This window comes from Ovis canadensis, chromosome 1 (assembly GCF_042477335.2).
Source record: "Ovis canadensis isolate MfBH-ARS-UI-01 breed Bighorn chromosome 1, ARS-UI_OviCan_v2, whole genome shotgun sequence".
Taxonomy (NCBI): Eukaryota; Metazoa; Chordata; class Mammalia; order Artiodactyla; family Bovidae; genus Ovis; species Ovis canadensis.
In genome coordinates, this window is record NC_091245.1 from 201,509,353 (window position 1) to 201,532,059 (window position 22,707).

At 39.2% G+C, this 22,707-nt stretch overlaps 1 protein-coding gene across 2 annotated transcripts in view; it reads right to left on the reverse strand.

The window, feature by feature from the left end:
* The window catches only part of TPRG1 (tumor protein p63 regulated 1), a 358,974-nt gene that overhangs the window by 288,212 nt on the left and 48,055 nt on the right, over positions 1–22,707 (reverse strand). For both annotated transcript variants that reach the window (XM_069558084.1, XM_069558094.1), the window contains exon 2: positions 20,040–20,141. In XM_069558084.1, coding sequence (XP_069414185.1) covers positions 20,040–20,105 — 66 coding nt within the window. In that variant the 5' untranslated portion in view covers positions 20,106–20,141. The remainder of the gene's footprint in view (positions 1–20,039; positions 20,142–22,707) is intronic.

The following is a 22,707-nucleotide window of genomic DNA, read 5'->3' on the forward strand; positions in this document are numbered from 1 at the left end:
GGGTGAAAGAAGAGAGCGAAAACCCTGGCTTGAAACAACATTAGAAAAAATAAAATAAAATAAAATCATGGCATGTAGTCCCATCACTTCATGGCAAATAGAAGGGGAAAAAGTGGAAGGAGTGGTAAATTTTATTTTTCTGGGCTCGAAAATCGCTGTCAATGGTGATTGTAGCCATGAAATTAAAAGACACTTGTTCCTTAGAAGGAAAGCGACGGTAAATCTAGACAGTGTATTCAAAATCAGAGCATGATACTGGATGCTTGGGGCTGGTGCACTGAGACGACCCAGAGGGATGGTACGGAGAGGGAGGAGGAAGGGGGGTTCAGGATGGGGAACACGTGTATACCTGTGGCGGATTCATGTTGATGTATGGCAAAACCAATATAATACTGTAAAGTAATTAACCTCCAATTAAAATAAATTTATATTTTAAAAAAAAATCAGAGACATCACTTTGCCAACAAGCATCCATGTCGCTATGGTTTTTCCAGTCGTCCTATATTGATGTGTGAGTTGGATCATAAAGAAGGCTGAGAGGTAAATAACTGATGCTTTTGAACCGCAGTGTTGGAGGAGATTCTTGAGAGTCCCTCAGACAACAAAGAGATCAAACAAGTCAATCCTAAAAGAAATCAACCCTTGACATTCATTGAATGACTATTGCTGAAGCTGAAGCTACAATATTTTGGCAATCTGATGCAAAGAGCTGACTCACTGGAAAAGACCCTGATGATGGGAAAGATTGAAGGCAAAAGAAGGGGGTGTCAGAGAATGAAATGGTTATATAGTGTCACCAACTCAATGGACATGAATTTGAGCAAACTCTGATAGAGAAGGACAGGGGAGGCTGGCACACTGTGTGCTGTGTGCTATAGCCCATGGGGTTGCAAAGAGTTAGACACCATATAGCGACTGAACAGCAACAATAACAATTACTTTGAGATTTTTACATCTATGTTTATAAATAAAATTGGCCTTTTTAACACATATTTTTATACAGTAAAAAAATCAGTGCTACACATAGGAAAATAAACTCCCTATCCTTTTTAAACTTTTCATCATCTAGGACACCTGTTTTAAAAGTACTATACTTTTTATATTTTATTTTAAGAAATTACTTATAAACCATTTAGTAGAGGATGGAGGTTGAAATGGAGGAGTGCATGGCAACCCACACCAGTATTCTTGCATGGAGAATCTCCATGGATGGAGGAGCCTGGCAGCCTACAGTTCATGAGGTCACAAAGGGTTGGACACGACTAAGTGACTAAGCACAGCACAGCGGTTGGAATGGGGACGTTTTTGATAATCATTAAAGCGTCTGTCTGCAAGGCGGGAGACCTGGGTTCGATTCCTGGGTCAGAAAGGTCCCCTGGAAAAGGAAATGGCAATCCACTCCAGCACTCTTGCCTGGAAAATCCCATGGACAGAGGAGCCTGATAGGCTAGAGTCCATGGGGTCGCAAAGAATCAGACACAACTGAAAGACTTCACTCAGTTTCTTTCATGATATTTGAATTTGAAAGTTTTTAATTTCAAATTTTCTATCTCTTTTGCTGCTGATTCAGAAATTGTTTTCAAAAATTTATTTCATCTAGATTTATCAGTTTACAGATCAATGGCACCCCACTCCAGTACTCTTGCCTGGAAAATCCCATGGATTGAGGAGCCTGGCGGGCTACAGGCCATGGGGTCGCTAAGAGTCGGACACGACTGAGCGACTTCACTTTCGCTTTTCACTTTCATGCATTGGAGAAGGAAATGGCAACCCACTCCAGTATTCTTGCCTGGAAAATCCCAGGGACAGGGGAGCCCGGTGGGCTGCCATCTATAGTGTCGCACAGAGTCGGACACAACTGAAGCGACTTAGCAGCAGCAGCAGATCTATAATAGTACTTACTGTTCTTATAATCTCCTTTATATTTATAATTACATATTATACCTATAGTCATAATCATACATCTGCTCATTACATCTATAATTGTATCTTTCCATTTTGTATTTTCTGTCTTTTTCTTCTTTTATCAGTATTACTAAGATCTACATATTATTTATTATATTTAAAAATTAAAATTTGTTTATTTGTGCTCATTTATATATTTTTATTATTTCTTACTTCATTATTTTATTTTCCTTTTTATTACTTATTTCTTCCTCATGTGTATGAGATAATTTTAGGTGGTTGCTGTTTTTCTTCTTCAGTGGAAAACGTCTTTAATTTTTTATTTTTATGTTGTTTAGTTGCTAAGACATGTCTGACTCTTTGCGACCCCCTGGACTATAGCCTGCCAGGCTCCTCTGTCTATGAGATTTCCAAGGCAAGAATATTACAGTGGGCTGTCATTTCCTTCTCCAAGGAAGTTTCCTGGCCCAGGGATCAAACCCATGTCTTCTACATCCAATCTGTTGTAGGCAGATTCTTTATGGTGAGCCACCAAGGAAGGCTTTTTTATTATTATAAATGTTTTTAAAGGACCAAATTTCCTTCTAACTCCTGTTGTTTCAATCTTTTAGTTCTTTTCTTCCTCTTATGGGTTTTAATTAAGTTTTCAAGGACTGCTCAACTCCAGGTAGGGTTAGGGTTAGTTCTGTCAGTTGTTGCTTTATACATTTGAACGTACATTGTTATGTTGGAAGCAAATATGTTATTGATTGTTATGTATCTTCATCTGTTGTTTGGGTTATAATATATTACATCTATTTTTTCCTGATGATGATTTTTCTCCATTTCTAATTTCTTCAAGTTTGAAATTGCTGTTCTGACTTACTATGAGATTGCGATTGCATTTGTTTAGTGTTTTTTATTTTTTTGGCTTCACTGTGTGGAATGTGGGATCTTAGTTCCCCAACCAGGAGTCAAACCTTGTTCCCAACTGTGGAAGTGCTGAGTTGTAGCCACTGGGCTGCCAGGGAAGTCCCTTATGCCTTTATTTTTAATCTTCTTGTATACTTTTCTTTATAGATAACATAGAAGTGTTTTTAGTCCAAACTAAAAAGGTCTGGTTTTGGAGGGTGAGTATAATCCATTTAAACTGATTATAATTGTTAGACCTTAGAGCTTTTTTGTTTATAAAAATTTTACTTGTTTCCTATTTTTCCTCCCAATATAACTATCATTAGGTATATCAAAATTTCTTCTGGTTGCTTGGAAATTATGTATTCTATTTTTAATATCCTGAAGTAATTCTTAAAATTTCAAGACATATACCAATATTTAAATCACCAACAATTTAAAAGCTAATCAATAATTGTATATTTTCCTCAACCAGATCAGTTCCTTAATGTGCTCTCACGAACCTTTGTCTCCTTCTCCCTAAGCCTTAATGGTGTCATTAATAATCTATACCTACGTTATGCTATACTGTTTTTCTTTTATTAAGAGGAATAGAAATTTTACTGTTACTTGCTTACTGCAATCAGTAGTGCCTGACTCTTTGCGAGCCCATAGACCGTAGCCCACTAGGCTCTTCTGTCCATGGAATTCTCCAGGCAAGAATACTGGAGTGGGTCGCCATTCCCTTGTCCAGAGGATCTTCCCAACCCAGAGGTCTAACCCACGTCTCCTGCATTCCAGGTGGACTCTTTACTGTCTGAGCCACCAGGGAAGCCTCTTAGTTATCTTAGTTGTGTTATTTGCTTAGTTGTCTCTAATATCTAGTCTCCCTCTTTGCATAGTGAGAGCCCCTGGCTTTAATTCAGCACACAGTTACCCAAAATAAGGCCAAATTTCCCAGCTTTATTTGCAGCATGAGTATGTAATAAATTTCTGGCCAAAGATATGTGAGAAATAATGTGTGCAATTTCTGGAACATTTACTCCAAGTGAAGAAATATGATTAAATAAGTGGTGCTGGCAAAACTGGACAGTTACATGTAAGACAATGAAATCAGAACATTTTCTAACACCATATACAAAAATAAACTCAAAATGGATTAAAGACCTAAATGTAAGACTGTAAACCACAAAACTCCTAGAGGAAAACATAAGCAGAACACCCTTTGACATAAACTGTAGCAATTTTCTTTTGAATCTATCTTCTAAAGCAAAGGAAATAAAAGCAAAAATAAACAAATGGAACCTAATTAAACTTACAAGCTTTTTCACAGCAAAGAAAACCACTGACAAAACAAAAAGACAACCTTCTGAAGGGGAGAAAATATTTGCAAATCACATGACCAAAATGGAGTTAATATTGAGGTTAATAAATTGGCATTTTTCCCAAAGAGGAAATGCAGATGGTCAACAGGCACATTAAAATATGCTCAACATCACTAATCATCAGAGAAATGCAAAACCGCAATGAGATATCCCCTCACACCTGTAAGAATAACTACCATCACAAAGAACACAAATAATTAATGTTGGTGAGGATCAGAAGAAAAAGAAGTCCTCCTTCTGTTGGTAGGAATGCATATTGTTGCAGCCCCTGTGGAAAGCAGAATGGAGATTTCCCAAAAAACTGAAAATAAAGCTACCATACGATAAGGAAGCTGTGGTACATATATGGACTATTACTCAACCATGAAAAGGAACAAATTTGAGTCAGTTCTAATGAGGTGGATGAACCTAGGTCCTGTTAAACAGAGTGAGGCAAGTCAGAAAGAGAAAAATACATATTGGATAATAATGCATACACATGGAATCTAGAAAAATGGTACTGAAAAACCTGTTTGCAGGGCAGAAATAGAGATGCAGATGTAGAAAACAAACTTGTAGACTCAGCGGGGACAAGAGAGAGTGGGGCACTCTCTCTTGCATCATATACATTGCATCATATACATTGCCATATATAAAATAACTAGCTGGTGAGAAGCCGCTATATAACACAGGGAGCTCAGCTAGGTGCTCTGTGACAATCTAGAAGGGTGGGATGGGGTGGGGAATGAGAGGAAGGTTTAAGAGGAGGAGGATATACGTGTACTTATGGCTGATTCACACTGTTGTATGGTGGAAACAAACACAACACTGTACAGCAATTATCCTTCAATTAAAAAAAAAAAAGAAAGAGAAACTACTATATGGCCCAGCAATTCCACTTCTGCATGTTAAGTCACTTCAGTTGTGTCTGACTCTTGGAGACCCTATTGCCTGTAACCTGCAAGACTCCTCTGTCCAAGGGATTCTCCAGGCAAGAATACTGGAGTGGGTTGCCATGCCCTCCTCCAGGGGATCTTCCTGAACCGGGGATCAAACCCATGTATCTTATGTCTCCTGCATTGGCAAGCGGGTTCTTTACCACTAGCACCACCTGGGAAGTCCCTCCACTTCTGAATATATATTAAAAAAAAACACTAATTTGAAAATATACATGCACCCCAATGTTCATAGCAGCACTGTTTAAAATAACCAAGACACGGTAGCAACTTGGATCCATCAATAGATGAATGAATAAAGATGTGGTATATGTGTATATGCACATATGTATGTATGTATGTGTATATATACATGTGCGTATGTATATATGTATGCGTATATGTATGTATACACACACACACACACACAATGGAATACTACTCAGCCATAAAAAAGAGCAAAATTTTGCCATTTGTAGCAACATGGATGAACATGGAGGGCATTATGCTAAGTGAAATAAGTCAGACAGAGAAAGACAAATATTGTATGACATCACTTATATGTGATATACAAATATCAAAAATAAAGCACTAGTGAATATAACAAAACAAAAACAGACTCACAAATAGGGAGAATAAACTAGTGCTTACCAGTGGAGAGAGGTAAGAGGGGGAATGGGAAAGACAGAATAGGGATTTAAGATGTACAAAGCATTAGGTACAAAATAAATATGCAACATGGAATATAGCCAATTTTTATAATAACTGTAAATGGAGTATAACCTTTAAAAATTGTGAATCACTATGTTGCAGACCCATAGTTTATATAATATTGTACATCAGCTATACTTCAAAAAGAGAGAAAAAGAGAGGGCATGCGCTTCCTTTTCCTTTTCTTTCATCTAGCTGCTTGAAACGTATTTTAGTTGTGAGACATTTTTGACCATCTATGTAACCAAAATATTTAAGAGGAAAGATTAACAAGATATAAACTGTCAGGCAACCTGTGGAGCAAAACCATCCCGCCAAGCCTGGACCACCTACCACTGGATACTTTCGTGAGAGAAAAACAATTTATCCTTTGTGTATTGGTTTCCATTGCTCCTGTAACAAACTGTCACAATCTTAGTGACTTAAATTTATTATTTATACAGTTTCGAAGATCAGAAGTCCTAAAGACAAGAGTAGACAGGACTATATCCCTTCTGGTAGCCCTCAGAAGGGCTTTCCTTGCCTTTTTCAACATCTAGAAGTTACATGCATTCCTTGGGTCTTGGCCCCCTCTTTATTTCACTCCAATTTCAGGCATCACGTCTCCTGTTGTGACTCTGAGCCTCCTTCCTCCTTGTATTGCCCTGGACCCACTCAGATAATCTATGGTAATATCTTGATTTTTAAACTTGCAATGTAATCCCATCTGCAAAGTCTCCTTTCCTCGTGTAGTAACATACTCATTGTGTTAATGGGCTTCCCCAATGACTCAATGGGTAGAGAATTTGCCTACAATGCAGGAGACATGAGAGAGATGCACATTCACACCCAGGTCAGAAAGATCTCCTGAAAGGGGAAATGGCAACCCACTCCATTATTCTTGCCTGGGAAATCCCACATACAGAGGAGCCTGGTGGGCTACAGTCTACAGGGTCACAAAGAGTCAAACACAACTGAGCACAGCACACAACCTATTCATGAGTTACAGAAATTAGAATATACATATCTTTACAGGAATCATTATTATATCTACAATACTTTGAATCAGTTTTACACATAGCTAGATTTAAATTCTAATATTCTCATTTCCCAAATTTTATTAGTTTCTTATTATTGCTTATACTTATTATTTTCATTGTTTATTTTCTTGTTAAGATACTTTTCCCAAGAGTGCTTGCAGAGAGTTGTTTGGAAAACTCTCTTTAATATGTCATATACAATCCTTGCCTCCCTACTTCTCAAAGAAGAGTTGCCTAAAATTTCCTCTCTTGGTCTTGACTACCCTGCCACAAAGCCATTCGTCAATAATATTAATAAAGAACCCAAGCACCTAAAACAGGGCCTAGAACACAGTATTTACTCAGTAAAATTTTGCTAAATGAAGCACTGAGTTGGTTTTTATGTGACATCCACCGAAAAATGAGAAAAACCAATAACATAACGGATACGGCATAAGAAACAGTAGAGAAAATATTCATTTACCTCTCAATATTGCAAGTCTTGACTTCCAGACATATGCACAGCTATGAAAAGGCTAATGTATAAATATATATAATGTATAAATATATATACACTAATGTATACACTATATAATGTATATATATTACAATATATACACTATACATATACTATATAATGTATAAATATATATAAGATAATTTATGCACATATTGGGTGTATGTGTACCATATATCCTGTAAGACAGATAGGAGTTGTCTTACCCACTTTTCAACTTTACACAATTCTCAATGTTCCTTTTAATTTTGTATTAATTGTTTTCTCCAGCAATTGGTGATGAAATGCTGACATTGATGACAAGAGCCTTCTAATATTTTGGTTAAGGGCACATTACTGGAGTTCAGATAGGCTGCGTTCAGCTGCCAAGTTTGTCTTTTATTAGCTGTGTGATCTTGGTCAAATTATTCAACTTTAGTGTGCCTTAGTTTCTTCATCTGTAAAACTGGATGGTGGTGATAATAGAAGCTAATTGATATAATTTATGAGCAGATTAAATGAGTTAGTAAACATAAAGTTGTAAATAGTTTCTGGCAAGTAGTAAGCTTTCTATGTTCTAGCTATTATAATTAAATCATTTTTTCCCTTTTCTTTATCGGGAAGTTTGTATGAGAAGCAATAAAAAAAATTTTTTTTAATTAAAAAAAATGAAATTCATCTCATCACATGAGAGATTGTCATAGATGATAGTCTGCCATTAACCATTCTTCTCTCCAAGACAGGGCATCCACTCAACTTTCTGGGGTAGAGTAGGGTAGGGTGAGGCATGAGAGCATGTCTGGAATAATCCTTCCAAATCTCTTCTTTGATTCTTCCCTGCAGGGGCATTGCCTGCATTTTTTTATTTGTTTGTTTGTTTCCTTAAAGGTTTATTTATTTATTTATTTATTTATTTTTAAATTTTAAAATCTTTAATTCTTACATGCATTCCCAAACATGAACCCCTCTCCCACCTCCCTCCCCATAACATCTCTCTGGGTCATCCCCATGCACCAGCCCCAAGCATGCTGCATCCTGCATCAGACATAGACTGGCGATTCAATTCACATGATAGTATACATGTTAGAATGTCATTCTCCCAAATCATCCCACCCTCTCCCTCTCCCTCTGAGTCCAAAAGTCCGTTATACACATCTGTGTCTCTTTCCCTGTCTTGCATACAGGGTCGTCATTGCCATCTTCCTAAATTCCATATATATGTGTTAGTATACTGTATTGGTGTTTTTCTTTCTGGCTTACTTCACTCTGTATAATCGGCTCCAGTTTCATCCATCTCATCAGAACTGATTCAAATGAATTCTTTTTAACGGCTGAGTAATACTCCATTGTGTATATGTACCACAGCTTTCTTATCCATTCATCTGCTGATGGACATCTAGGTTGTTTCCATGTCCTGGCTATTATAAACAGTGCTGCGATGAACATTGGGATACATGTGTCTCTTTCAATTCTGGTTTCCTCGGTGTGTATGCCCAGCAGTGGGATTGCTGGGTCATAAGGTAGTTCTATTTGCAATTTTTTAAGGAATCTCCACACTGTTCTCCATAGTGGCTGTACTAGTTTGCATTCCCACCAACAGTGTAGGAGGGTTCCCTTTTCTCCACACCCTCTCCAGCATTTATTGCTTGCAGATTTTTGGATCGCAGCCATTCTGACTGGTGTGAATCCCTATCAAGCTACCAGCCACATTTTTCACAGAACTAGAACAAATAATCTCAAGATGTGTATGGAAATACAAAAAACCTCGAATAGCCAAAGCAATCTTGAGAAAGAAGAATGGAACTGGAGGAATCAACTTGCCTGACTTCAGGCTCTACTACAAAGCCACAGTCATCAAGACAGTATGGTACTGGCACAAAGACAGACATATAGATCAATGGAACAAGATAGAAAGCCCAGAGATAAATCCACACACATATGGACACCTTATCTTTGACAAAGGAGGCAAGAATATACAATGGAGTAAAGACAATCTCTTTAACAAGTGGTGCTAGGAAAACTGGTCAACCACTTGTAAAAGAATGAAACTAGATCACTTCCTAACACCACACACAAAAATAAACTCAAAATGGATTAAAGATCTAAATGTAAAATCAGAAACTATAAAACTCCTAGAGGAGAACATAGGCAAAACACTCTCAGACATAAATCACAGCAAGATCCTCTATGATCCACCTCCCAGAATTCTGGAAATAAAAGCAAAAATAAACAAATGGGATCTAATTAAAATTAAAAGCTTCTGCACAACAAAGGAAAATATAAGCAAGGTGAAAAGACAGCCTTCTGAATGGGAGAAAATAATAGCAAATGAAGCAACTGACAAACAACTAATCTCAAAAATATACAAGAAACTTATGCAGCTCAATTCCAGAAAAATAAACGACCCAATCAAAAAATGGGCCAAAGAACTAAATAGACATTTCTCCAAAGAAGACATACGGATGGCTAACAAACACATGAAAAGATGCTCAACATCACTCATTATTAGAGAAATGCAAATCAAAACCACAATGAGGTACCACTTCACACCAGTCAGAATGGCTGCGATCCAAAAATCTGCATTTATTTTTTAATAACTTTAATTGGGAATAATAGTTGGAAGAATGGGAAACTGAATTTGGTTTTAACTCAAAACCAAATTACCCAATCCAAATTTATTAGGGAAAATAAAAATCTGAGCCCAGTATACTTTGACTCCTGTATCCAATGACTATTCTAGACTCATTTGAGGAAAGGCTATGATTGACACCTCAGAGATACTGTTGCCAGATAAAATACAGGATGCTCAGTTAAATTCCAATTTAAATTTAACTATCTGCTTGTTTTGTTTTTGTTTTTGTCTTTTGCTAAATCTGACAACTCTACTCAGAAACTCCAATAATCGTCTCACTCAATTCCCTCATTTTAGGATGGAGAATCTGTGAAGTTCATGATGAAATAAAATTTCTTCCATCTAGCACATGGGACCCAAGAGTCAAACCCTGGTCTTATCATGTCTTTTCTTCACTGAAGCACAAAAAAAATGTCTGGAATATTGAGGTTAAAAAGCAAATAAAAGGAGGAGAAAGATCTCTGGTTTCTACCCTCTGAGCAAGTTACATAAAATTATCTTAAATTTGGAGTCCAGCTTCCCAGGCATTTGTGAAGCCCCATGCAACTTTAAGCTGTTCCTAAAATCATTAACCTGTTAATTAAGATCACGGAGATTGCTCTGGAAAAGATAATTGAATTGCTTTTGTCTCCCCTACAATAAACAACAGCACAGAGGCAGTTTGGCATTAATTACGTTAAAGCCCTATTCATCTCTATTGATGTTAGCTCATATCAACATTTTATACTGTTTATTCCCTGCTCTGCCTTTTTTTTTTATCAGAAGCAGCAGCATCATAAAACACTGCACCTCGAAACGAACTTCATTTCCACGTGCCTGTTTTCAACTTTGAAATCACATCTCATATATAAACTGATTCTCTTTTTTTCTCCTTGAATAAATTCAAAATTTGATAAAGAAGCACTATTTTCTCTGGATCCCTTAGCACAGGCTAGTGGACATTAGCATATTAACAACTTCAGGGTAGGAAAAAAAGCTTTAATTTTCATTAAACTCTTCCAAAACTATTCAGTCCACCTAAAATAAATTCTCACATCCAACCCACTAAGTCATTTTTTTTTCCATTAAAAATGCTTATTTTATTCTGTCTTCAACAAAGAGTAGACCATGACTGGGGACATAGTTAAATTAGTCTCCTTTGCTCCTCTGTTCTAAGATACTTGGTGTTTTCTCTAAAACACTTGCCATCATCTGCTCAGTGGGCAAACTATTTATGCATATGTCTGCCTTGTCTGCTGTGATGAAAATTCCCCAAGGGCAGGGGCTATGTTGAATCCTAACCCGTCCAGTAAAAATAAGTTATTTTATTTGTTTATCACTTCTCTCTTCAAAGAGACAAACGATTATGCTAAATGCCGTTTATTGAGCTTGCCACACTTCAGGCAATGCGCTCGACATTTTACCCAAGCTACATCAAAACAAGACTGAGTAACAAGGAATATTAGCATACCTCCCTTACAGGTTAAAAAAAAAAACAACTGAGTCTTGAGGGATAATTCAAAGCAATAAGAAAATGTTAGAGCCGAAATTTAAACCTAGATCTCTTTGCACCAGAAGCTCTTTGTTTTCTTCATTGTTAGTTACTAGGGGTAAAGAGCTCAGGTGTGAGACCATGGTCGTGAGCCTTCTCCATCCTTCACTTAGTACCAAGGAGTGAAAGACCAAATGCCTGCTTTTCCATGAGCAGCAGAAAGTGATGTTGTGGTTCTGGAGAAGAAATCTTTAACTGACACAACTGGTCATCTTCCAAGGCTTGATTATCTGGTCTTTCATGGTTCTTCCCCCTTTGCACAGTGGGCAATAATGAAGAATGCTCATGTGTCTTCCTCAAGCACCAGCATTACATGGCAAGTAGGCCATGGAATGGGGACTAGGGAGCTGGAAGCCTGGTCCTGATGCTATCATTTACCAGAATTTCTCCATCTGTCATAAGTCATGAGGTCAACATTTCCTTCTAGCTGTGTCTTCCTGTAATCCATGGGAATATGAGTTTCCTAAGAAACCCAGGACACAGCACACAATAAGTTCTCAATAATAAATATTTGGGTATTGTAATGAACACATGAATGAATAACAAAAGTATGGCTCTTACTCCAGTTCCCAGGAACCACAAATAAGGTTTCCCTTCACGTCAATGTGTTAGAGAGGATGGGAGCTCACTGTTTGCAATGCTGATGTTTTTATGCCTTCCAACACACTTCCATCTGGCCCTGGTTTTCCATATTCCCAATTTGGAACAACTTTTCCCATTCATTGGAATCACTTCCTTTCTTATGTTTACAAAACAGATGATTTGGGGATTTTACATAATTCATCCTAAACATAGACTAACTCAAACTGAGTCCAAGTACCAACCAACAGGCGCATGGAACACTGCATTGGATTAAAAAAAAAAAAAAAAAGATTCTGTATGCTTTTGAAAAACTAGTAAAAACTGCAACCTGATGATATTTTAAATTATAATAACACTGCTTCTGTGAGCTTGTCCTGCACATACCCTGCATGTGTTCACATTCCTACACGGTTTATAGTGTTTTGGTTCCTTACGTTCTGGTTGTTCGAATGAATGCAGAAAAGTGAGATTTTTAAGCATAGTTCTGACTTTCTACTTACACACCTTATACTTTGTCCAGTTGTAACCTTTCAGAACTGCTGCTTCCCTTAGGTGCAAAGGATTTATTGGTTGCTTATGTGGATTCTGACCCTTGGGCAGGTATATTTTGGGTTTCTCTTGGCAGGGTCAAGGGAGGCAGAGTGGAGCAAGCTGATATCTAATTGCTTACAAAAGTAGGCCTGAGATATAAATGTAGCAGAAACCACAGGCACCATGAAGTGAAAAGCTTTTATTTTCAGGTTGGTCAAGGGGAAAAGAAAGTGTTGATTTTGGATTTCTGTCTAGTGTTTTCCCACCTTCACCAGATAAGCAGTTATAGAGGACTGCATGCAGCGTACATTTCTGAGCACCTTACATACACACCTTACATTTACTACTCATCTAAAACTCATAACACTTTTATCAGCCATGCCTTTCTTACAAAGAAACAAACACCCAGAGAAGTAATGTCATTTGCCTAAAATTATTCAGTTATAGAAGTGGCATAAATTAGGTTTGAAACCAGACAGCCTGGCTCTGGAGTTGATGCTCTCAACAACCATACCATACCAAGCTGCCTCTGGAGCATCCATTCTAATTTTGGTGGCCTCCTAACCAGGCTCTTTACTTCCCATCCCTCCCAGTTTCCAACTCATCCTTCATCAGTGTCAACTGCCTATAGTACAGCTTTAACCATGCCCTTCCCCAGCTCAAAACTCTTTACTGGCTCTTAGCCATCTTCTCAAATCAAATGATACATCTTCACTCAGCTACTCCAAGGCTCTATAACTTGCCCCAACCTCCTTTTTCAACCTAATTTCTGTATCTCTACCTTCACAAATCTTATGTTCCTGCTAGACTTAAACCCTACATGCCATTCCCAAAACATGGTTTTGACTTTTCTGTGTCCATGATCTTGTCCACAGCATATGGAAAACCCTCTTCAGTACCAAGGATAATATAAACCTCACTTGTCCTCCAATGAGCAAAAGTCAATGCTCCTTCCTGGGCTGAATTACATCCCCCACAGTTCATATGTTGAAGCCCTAACCCTCTAACATGACCATGTTTTGAGATAGGGCCTTTAAGGAGGTCTGCACTCGTGTAAGGGCTTCCCTCATATCTGGGTTGGTAAAGAAATTGCCTGCAATGCAGGAGACCCCAGTTTGATTCCTGGATTGGGAAGATCCACTGGAGAAGGGACTAGCTACCCGCTCTAGTATTCTTGGGCTTCCCTGGTGGCTCAGCTGATAAAGAATCTGCCTGCAACACGGGAGACCTGGGTTCAATCCCTGGGTTGGGAAGATCCCCTGGAGAGGGGAAAGGCTACCCACTCCAGTATTCTGGCCTGGAGAATTCCATAGACTGTATAGCCTATGGGGTCGCAAAGAGTCAGACATGACTGAGTGACTTTCACTTTAAGGAGGTAAGTAAGATTAAATATGGAAAATTCTGAAAGAGATGGGAATACCAGACCACCTGACCTGCCTCTTGAGAAACCTATATGCAGGTCAGGAAGCAACAGTTAGAACTGGACATGGAACAACAGACTGGTTCCAAATAGGAAAAGGAGTACATCAAGGCTGTATGTTGTCACCCTGCTTATTTAACTTCTATGCAGAGTACATCATGAGAAACGCTGGACTGGAAGAAACACAAGCTGGAATCAAGATTGCCAGGAGAAATATCAATCACCTCAGATATGCAGATGACACCACCCTTATGGCAGAAAGTGAAGAGGAACTAAAAAGCCTCCTGATGAAAGTGAAAAAGGAGAATGACAAAGTTGGCTTAAAGCTCAACATTCAGAAAACGAAGATCATGGCACCTGGTCCCATCACTTCATGGGAAATAGATGGGGAAACAGTGTCAGAGTTTATTTTGGGGGGGCTCCAAAATCACTGCAGATGGTGACTGCAGCCATGAAATTAAAAGACGCTTACTCTTTGGAAGAAAAGTTATGACCAACCTAGATAGCATATTCAAAAGCAGAGATATTACTTTGCCAACAAAGGTCCGTCTAGTCAAGGCTATGGTTTTTCCAGTGGTCATGTGTGGATGTGAGAGTTGGACTGTGAAGAAAACTGAGCGCCGAAGAATTGATGCTTTTGAAGTGTGGTGTTGGAGAAGACTCTTGAGAGTCCCTTGGACTGCAAGGAGATCCAACCAGTCCATTCTGAAGGAGATCAGTCCTGGGTGTTCTTTGGAAGGAATGATGCTGAAGCTAAAACTCCAGTACTTTGGCCACCTCATGCGAAGAGTTGACTCATTAGAAAAGACTCTGATGCTAGGAGGGATTGGGGGCAGGAGGAGAAGGGGACAACAGAGGGTGAGATGGCTGGATGGCATCATTGACTCAATGGACATGAGTTTGGGTGAACTCCGGGACTTGGTGATGGACAAGGAGGCCTGGCATGCTGCGATTCATGGAGTCACAAAGAGTCGGACATGACTGAGTGACTGAACTGAACTGAAGATTAAATGAGGTCATAGGTTGTCAGTCAGTCAATGTTAGTTACTCATTCATGTTTAACTCTTTGCAACCCCATGGACTGTAGCCTACCAGTCTCCTCTGTCCATGGAATTCTCCAAGCAAGTATACTTGAGTGGGTTGCTATTCCCTTCTCCAGGTGATCTTCCTGACCCAGGGGTCAAAGCTGGGTCTCCTGGATTGCAGTCAGATTCTTTACCATCTTAGCGATCAGTGTCTAAATCCAGTATGTCTGGTGTCTTACAGTAAAAGGGGGAGGCACCAGGGACGCACACACAGAGGAATGGTCATGTGAGGACCCAGCAAAGAGGCAGCTGTTTGCAAGCCAGGAAGAGAGGTTTCCTCAGAAACCACCCCTACTGACAGCTTGATCTTGGATTTCCAGCCTCCATGAGTACAAAAGAACAAAGAAATTGCCTTTGTTTTAAGCCACCCATTCTGTGCTGTTTTGTTACAGCAACCCTAGCAGACTAACGCACTCTCCCTTACTCCTTAAGGTAAGGATTCTCAATCGTGTGTTCAATGATTGTTTTTAAGCCCTTTAAATTTTGGTAATGTCCTAATAGCAGACCAAAAAAAAATTTTTTTAACAAAAAATCACTGTTAAAAACAACACAATCACTTCTGAGGAAGAACAGTGTCTTTGAATGTTTAAATATCACATTTATTGCACTTTTCTGGGTCATTTTACAGAACTGTTTTTATTTTAGACATGTTGACTGATCTGATAGTGCATTCTTAAATATTTGAAAGAAAACACTTTTACATATTCTAGAGAACATTCCAGAAAGCAAGCACTGGCTTGATTACACCAAGTCTCTTCTCTCTCACTCAGTATATTTCTGCCTGCTCTTACCCTTATTTCAGATGAGATGTCAATCACTGGAGTGTGTGCAGTCACTTAGACCACATTTTAACTTAACACACTGTTCACATTTCATCAGAGAAGTGAATCAGCAAACCAGGGAGGAATTATTACGTATGGGCAGTGACCACCTGAAAGTCACAGAATGACACTCTAAGTAAATATTAGACAAAAATATTAGATTTGCTTCCCTTAGCAAAAGACTTTGCACTGATAAATGAATAGAAATAAAGGACCAGAAAGTGGTGGTTGGTAGAAGAAAAAATTACAGGGTGATTTTAGTGTAGCTTTCTTTTTTTAATGTTTAATGTAGCATCTTTTTTTAATGTTTCTTTGCATTTCCAAATGTTCTCTGGTGATAAAGGGTTACTTTTTTAGAGTTATGGGGGTGGTGGAGAAAAGAAATTTTCACTAAATAGAATTTCTAACTATCCAGTCTCCTAGGTCATTCCTTATAGTATGTCAGTGGGTCTGCCTCCCCCAGTTAGAATCATTCTTGCCCTGATCCTTGGTCAAGTACACACTCTTAAGCATCATTTATATCTGCCAGGTCAATGTCCTTTCCCTTAGGTCAAATAAATTGACCATATTTATGGGAGCTAATGAGTTAATAGGTTTCAGTGTGCTACAATCCTAATTAATATATTTGAATTTTGATCATGCCTTTAAAAAACACCCCCACCCCAAATTTGGACTTTCCAGCCCTGGTGTTAATGGCAGGAAGCAAAGAGGAAATAAAGAGCCTCTTGACAAAAGTGAAAGAGGAGGGTGAAAAAGCTGGCTTCAGACTCTACATTCAAAAAACTAAGATCATGGCATCCGGTTCCATCACTTCATGGCAAATAGATGGATAAAAAATGGAAACAGTGACAGACTTTATTTTCTTGGGCTCCAAAATCACTGCAGATGGTGACTGCAGCCATGAAATTAAAAGACACTTGCTCTTTGGAAGAAAAGCTATGACAAACATAGACAGCATATTAAAAAGCAGAGACATCACTTTGCTGGCAAAAGTCTGTATAGTCAAAGCTATGTTTTTTCCAGTAGTCATGTACGGATATGAGAGTTGGCCCATAAAGAAGGCTGAGCACCAAAGAATTGATGCTTTTGAACTGTGGTGCTAGAGAACACTCTTGAGAATCTCTTGGATAGCAAGGAGATCACACCAGTCATCCTTAAGGAAATCAACTCTAAATATTCTTTGGAAGGGCTGATGCTGAAACTCCAAGACTGTGTCCACCTAATACAAAGGCCACTTATTGGAGAAGACCTTGATGCTGGAAAATATTGAGGGCAGGAGGAGAAGGGGAAGACAGAGGATGAGATGGTTGGATGGCATCACCAACTCAATGGACATGAGTTTGAGCAAACTGTGGGAAATGGTGATGGACGGGGAAACCTGGTATGCTGTAGACCATGCTGTTGCAGAGTCAGACACGACTTAGTGACTGAACAAAACAAAGTCTTAATGCTAGACAGTGGTCCATGAAACTGTAATGAGGCTATACCAGGATTCTAATCACTAACCAGAATGTGGTCACTTATTCAGTAACTCTTTACTGTGCTGGAGTAGTTTGTTAATACTGTGGTATCCAACAGATGGTTACAGCACCACACCAAATTGCAAAGCCCTAGTTTATTCCCTTACCGTTTTTCATAACCCCTTTTGCTTATCCACTCACTCTCAATCTGGAAGAGTCAAGAGGCCTTAGAGATGGCAGTCCAGTGGCTATGACTACATACTCCCTATGCAGGAGTCCAGTCAATCCCTGGTCAAGGAACTAGATCCCACATGTTGCAGCCAAGAGTTTACATGCTACAACTAAAAGATCCTGAGTTCTGCAACAAAGACCTGGTACAGCCAAGTAAATAATTTTCTTTTAAAGAAAGCCTTAGAGAGAGAAAAGAAAATTAGTATTGAGATGGCTATGCCTTATCCTGCTGGGAGACAATATAGCATAATGCTAAGGACTCTATGGAGAAGGCAGTGGCACCCCACTCCAGTACTCTTGCCTGGAAAATCCCATGGGCAGAGGAGCCTGGTAGGCTGCAGTCCATGGGGTCGCAACGAGTTGGACAAGACTGAGCGACTTCACTTTCACTTTTCACTTTCATGCATTGGAGAAGGAAATGGCAACCCACTCCATTGTTCCTGGCTGGAGAATCCCAGGGATGGGGGAGCCTGGTGGGCTGCCGTCCATGGGGTCGTGCAGAGTTGGACATGACTGAAGTGACTTAGCAGCAAGGATTCTATTCAAACAGATTTTGCTTTGTTTTACTTATTGTTTTATTTTACTTACCACATCTTAAATTCCAAATGAACTTGCCCCATGACTTTTCCCTTTACCGTATGCATTTGATGCCTTCCCCGGTCCATAAACCCTGCTCTCCATCACGCATGGAGCAAGAACAATCTCTGACAGCAAAGAACAAACCCAAAACAAGAATATTTACTTTAGAGCCCCCTAGATATCCTCCTAGCCCAAGGAAGAGAGTAGAAATTCTTGCTTTAGAAAGAGGAAGGCATAGGATACCAAATAACTTCTCATTGAGACATTCCACTATCTAGTTAAAATAATAGTGCCAAAGCTTGGGTTAGAACTATATTTCAGAAACCCAGCCAGGGTTATTTCCTCTACATTAATTATTCTCAACCTTGGCTGTGCATTGGAATCACCTATAAAGCTTTAATAATTGCCAATGTCCAGTCACACTCAATGGCACCCCACTCCAGTACTCTTGCCTGGAGAATCCCATGGACGGAGGAGCCTAGTAGGCTGCAGTCCATGAGGTCACTAAGAGTTGGAGACGACTGAGCGCCTTCACTTTCACTTTTCACTTTCATGCATTGGAGAAGGAAATGGCAACCCACTCCAGTGTTTTTGCCCAGAGAATCCCAGGGACAGAGGAGCCTGGTAGGAGGCCGTCTATTGGGTTGCACAGAGTCGGACACGACTGAAGCGATTTACTTAGCAGCAGCTTAGCAGCAGTCACACAAAAGAGATTCTGATTTAATTGGTATGGAGTATGGCCTGAGTATCAAGAACTTTGAAAGATTTCCCAGGTGACTCTAATATGCAGCCAAGCTTGAAAGCCACTGATCACAGTGCACTACCTTCCCTCGTGACCAACCATCCAGGTCCCACGGACAGTGAATGAAAAAACATACAGCACCCCATCTTCCCCTTGCTGCCCCTCTTCCTACTTACACATGTGCAGGTACATACTTAACAAGTTGCTTATTTAACCAGTGACTGCTGTCTTCATTTAGAGCAGGAATCTGTAAACCTTTTCTTTAAAAAGCCAGAAAGTAAATATTTTAGACTTCTGAAGTCATAGTCTCTGTAGCACACACTCTACTAGTACTAATATAGCAAGAGAAGAAATCATAGAAAATATGTAAGTCATAGACATGGCTGTATTCTGAAAAAACTTTATTTTCAAAAACAGGGCACACTCAACCCACAGGCTATGGTTTGCTGACCTCTGATTTAGAGTCTCTAAGACATATCAGGCAATTGCTACATTTTTGAAAAATGGGCTATGATGATTCTGACGCCAGTGGTCTTTAGAGGTCTATTACAATTGTTGAAGTGTATTTTTCTGCTGCAGAATACTCCTCCTTAGCCTGTTTCTGATGCTGAATGGAGTCATGGCTGCTCCCCTAGATCCCATATCCACATGTTTATTACCTTCCTGATATCCCAACAGGGAGATCTCACCATCTGGACAACTCTCACTCCTTCCCTGTACCTGTATTGCATCATGTGGCATTTTTCACACCACTATGTTACAGGTTCAATTTCAGGTTTTCAGATTCTAGAGCATAATCAACGGGAGAATAGTTGCTGTAAATATTACTACTTATTATTATTGTTATTATTACCATGTGCATGGTACTTTACAGCTTACAATCCCTTTCACATCCACTGGACCCTTTGATTGGAACATCTCCTGGGAGACAGATGGAGCCATGAAGGTCATCTCATGGATGTTAAGAAAACTATGACTCCACAAGATTACTGCGCATTAAGAGGCAAAGTTTAAATTTGAATCTAGATCTCATAATTGCAAGAAAGTATGTTTAGTGGAAGTGGGAAACTACATATGGATTTGGAGAGTTGTATTCAAATTTACCTGGTAGGGGGAACGAAGAATAGGTGATGAGAGCATACTTGCCTTCATTGTGGATGTCAACGTCAACAAGCACCCAATCAAACAGGCTGTGAAGAAGCTGCATGACATTGACCTGGCCAAGGCTAACACCCTCCGAGATCAGACCTGATGGAGAGAAGAAGGCAAATGTTTGAGTGATTCCTGACTATGATGCTTTAGATACTACTAACAAAACTGGGATCATCTAGACTGTATCCAACTGGCTATTTCTAAATAGAAATATTTTAATGCCAAAAAAAGATTCAGTTGATAGTTTTGTAAACTTGAACAAGTCATTCAAACTCTCAGAATTTTTGTTTCTTCAACCATAAAAATAGGAATACTAGTACATACTTACCTTTTAAGATTGCTTTCAGAATTAGAGACAATCTAATTAACGCTCCTGAAATTAATAAGTACTCAGTAATGGCAGCTATCATTACTGACTAATAATGCTGCTGTTGTTGCTGCTGCTCCTTATCCAGGATTCTTTCCATTTTGCACGTGATTCCACTCACTGTGTCATTGTATTTGGTACAGTGACTTTAATTTAATAGGTGGCCAATTAAAGCTGAATAAATTGAACTAATTAGTTTATTAATGATTTGTTTATATAGGCCTATATTTAAATTTTCCTTTTACTATAGATTTTTTTAAAGTAACAAAAATACCCTCAAGGGTAGAAGAAAATTGGATGACATATTTATAAAAAGACAACATATAAAGGGAATTTCCTTCCCAACCCAAAGTAAATCTCCTTAGCCAAGTGCACATGCCCCAAAACACTTCTATCAACTACTTAAATTAAAAGAACATAACTCCCAGCTGATTTCTCTTCCTTATAGAATCATTAATGCTTAAAAGTACAAAAAAGCAAAGCTGTCAGCCAGATTTTCCCCAATTAATAGACACTCAACTTTGGCTGAATCATCAGTAAAAATGGTAATTTCCTCTCGATTTACAATTTTTCTTGAAGTATGCCTCAAAATACCCCTGGAGAGCTCTGAAGAGAGTCAAAAGTTCAGCCTCAGAACTTGATTGGAAGATTCCTCACCCTAGCTTCCCAATCACCTCTCAGCTGTTCCACTAAGAAACTGATAATCAATTAAGACGAGACCCCACTATGCATCAGACATTTCTGGACACCAAGATGATGAAAGATCTATGTATTCTGGCAGTTTATGATCTGATGAGTAAGAACAGATGTACAACTCTGAAATGGACTGTAAAGTATTTGACAGGGTGTTGGCTTCAAATTCCAGAGAGAGAGAAATTGAGCAAGGTGGGCCAGAATAGGTAGAGAAAGCATCCAAGGGCAAGTTACCAGCTCCAGACTTCTAGTGGTACATGTATTTGCACATGAGCACTGGCCTCTGAGCAAGCATCTGAGGAGGTAATGTGACTGGATGAAGAGGAAGAAGCTTTACCAGCTGGCTCAAAAGGAAATCTGAAGAGCAGGTTCCTGAAGAGCTCTGCTACATGCAGTCATTGAGGGCTCCATGGATACTGTGACTCTTCCCTTCCCTGCACTCTGGGTCCTCATCATTCAGCCAGAGGGTGAGTGCTGGGAGAGACAGAATCAACAAAAAATGTTTCTAAGGGCCAAGCCAGGAAATGGACACATCACTTCTTACTCCATTGGTTGTGACTCAGTCATTCTGAACCACAGGGAAAATGAGAAACATTTATTAGTAGAGTCAGGAAGAGGAGAATAGTCAATACTAGAGAGCACTAGCAGATTCTACACAACATGCTATCATGGCGATCAGATTTCTAGTTCACTCGTTTTTTTCAACATACTGAACACACTTAATATCCCCCGCTAAGCATCCAACACAAAGTTCTATCCAATCACGGCACCAGACTCAAAGTCCAAGATGTCTGAATCAATCCTCTCTGTCCAATTTGGGTACATGTCTTTATGGTCCAGCAACCTATGAGCTTCATTGAATGTATAATGATGGAATAAGGAAGGATAATCAAAATAGAAATGTTTTTTGTTTTGTGTATGCTCGGTTGTGTCCAACTCTTTGCAACCCCGTGAACTGTCACAGAGGACCATGCTCCTCTGTCTATGGAATTTCCCAGGCAAGAATTTAGGAGTGAGTTGCCATTTCCTCCTCCAAGGAATCTTCCCAATCCAGGGATCAAACCCATCATGTCTCCTGCATCTCCTGCATTGGTAGGTGAATCCTTTACCACTGAGCCACTTGGGAAGCCCTACAACAGAAATATTCAGAAGAAAGAATGGGAGACATGCAGTAGTGATGGGTCTATATAAATTCCTAAGTCCCTCTAGGAAGCCACTTTGAAAGCCTCCTACTATAATGGTGGGGAATTAGTTGATTAGATGTTGATGCTGCCCTTGGACGAGCTCTCCTGTCTCTTTGCTTCTGTGTCTGCTGATTCCCTCCTGTGACGTTCTTCCTTGTCCACTACATCTGGTCCTATATGAAGTGAATGTTTGTGCTTTTTTGGAGCAATCTCAATTTCACAGCCAATTTTCTGCTGTGTATAAATATGAAAAACCTGAAGAAAAGAGAAGAGCATTTTCAGTCCTGGATCTTAGTTTCTCTCACATTACAATGCACTAGAAAGTTTGATAGGTTTATATTCTATTTGTTTCTTGTCAGTTTCTCATGCAAATACACACACTCAAAGTCTTTCCTAGATGGAAGAGAGATGAATGTTA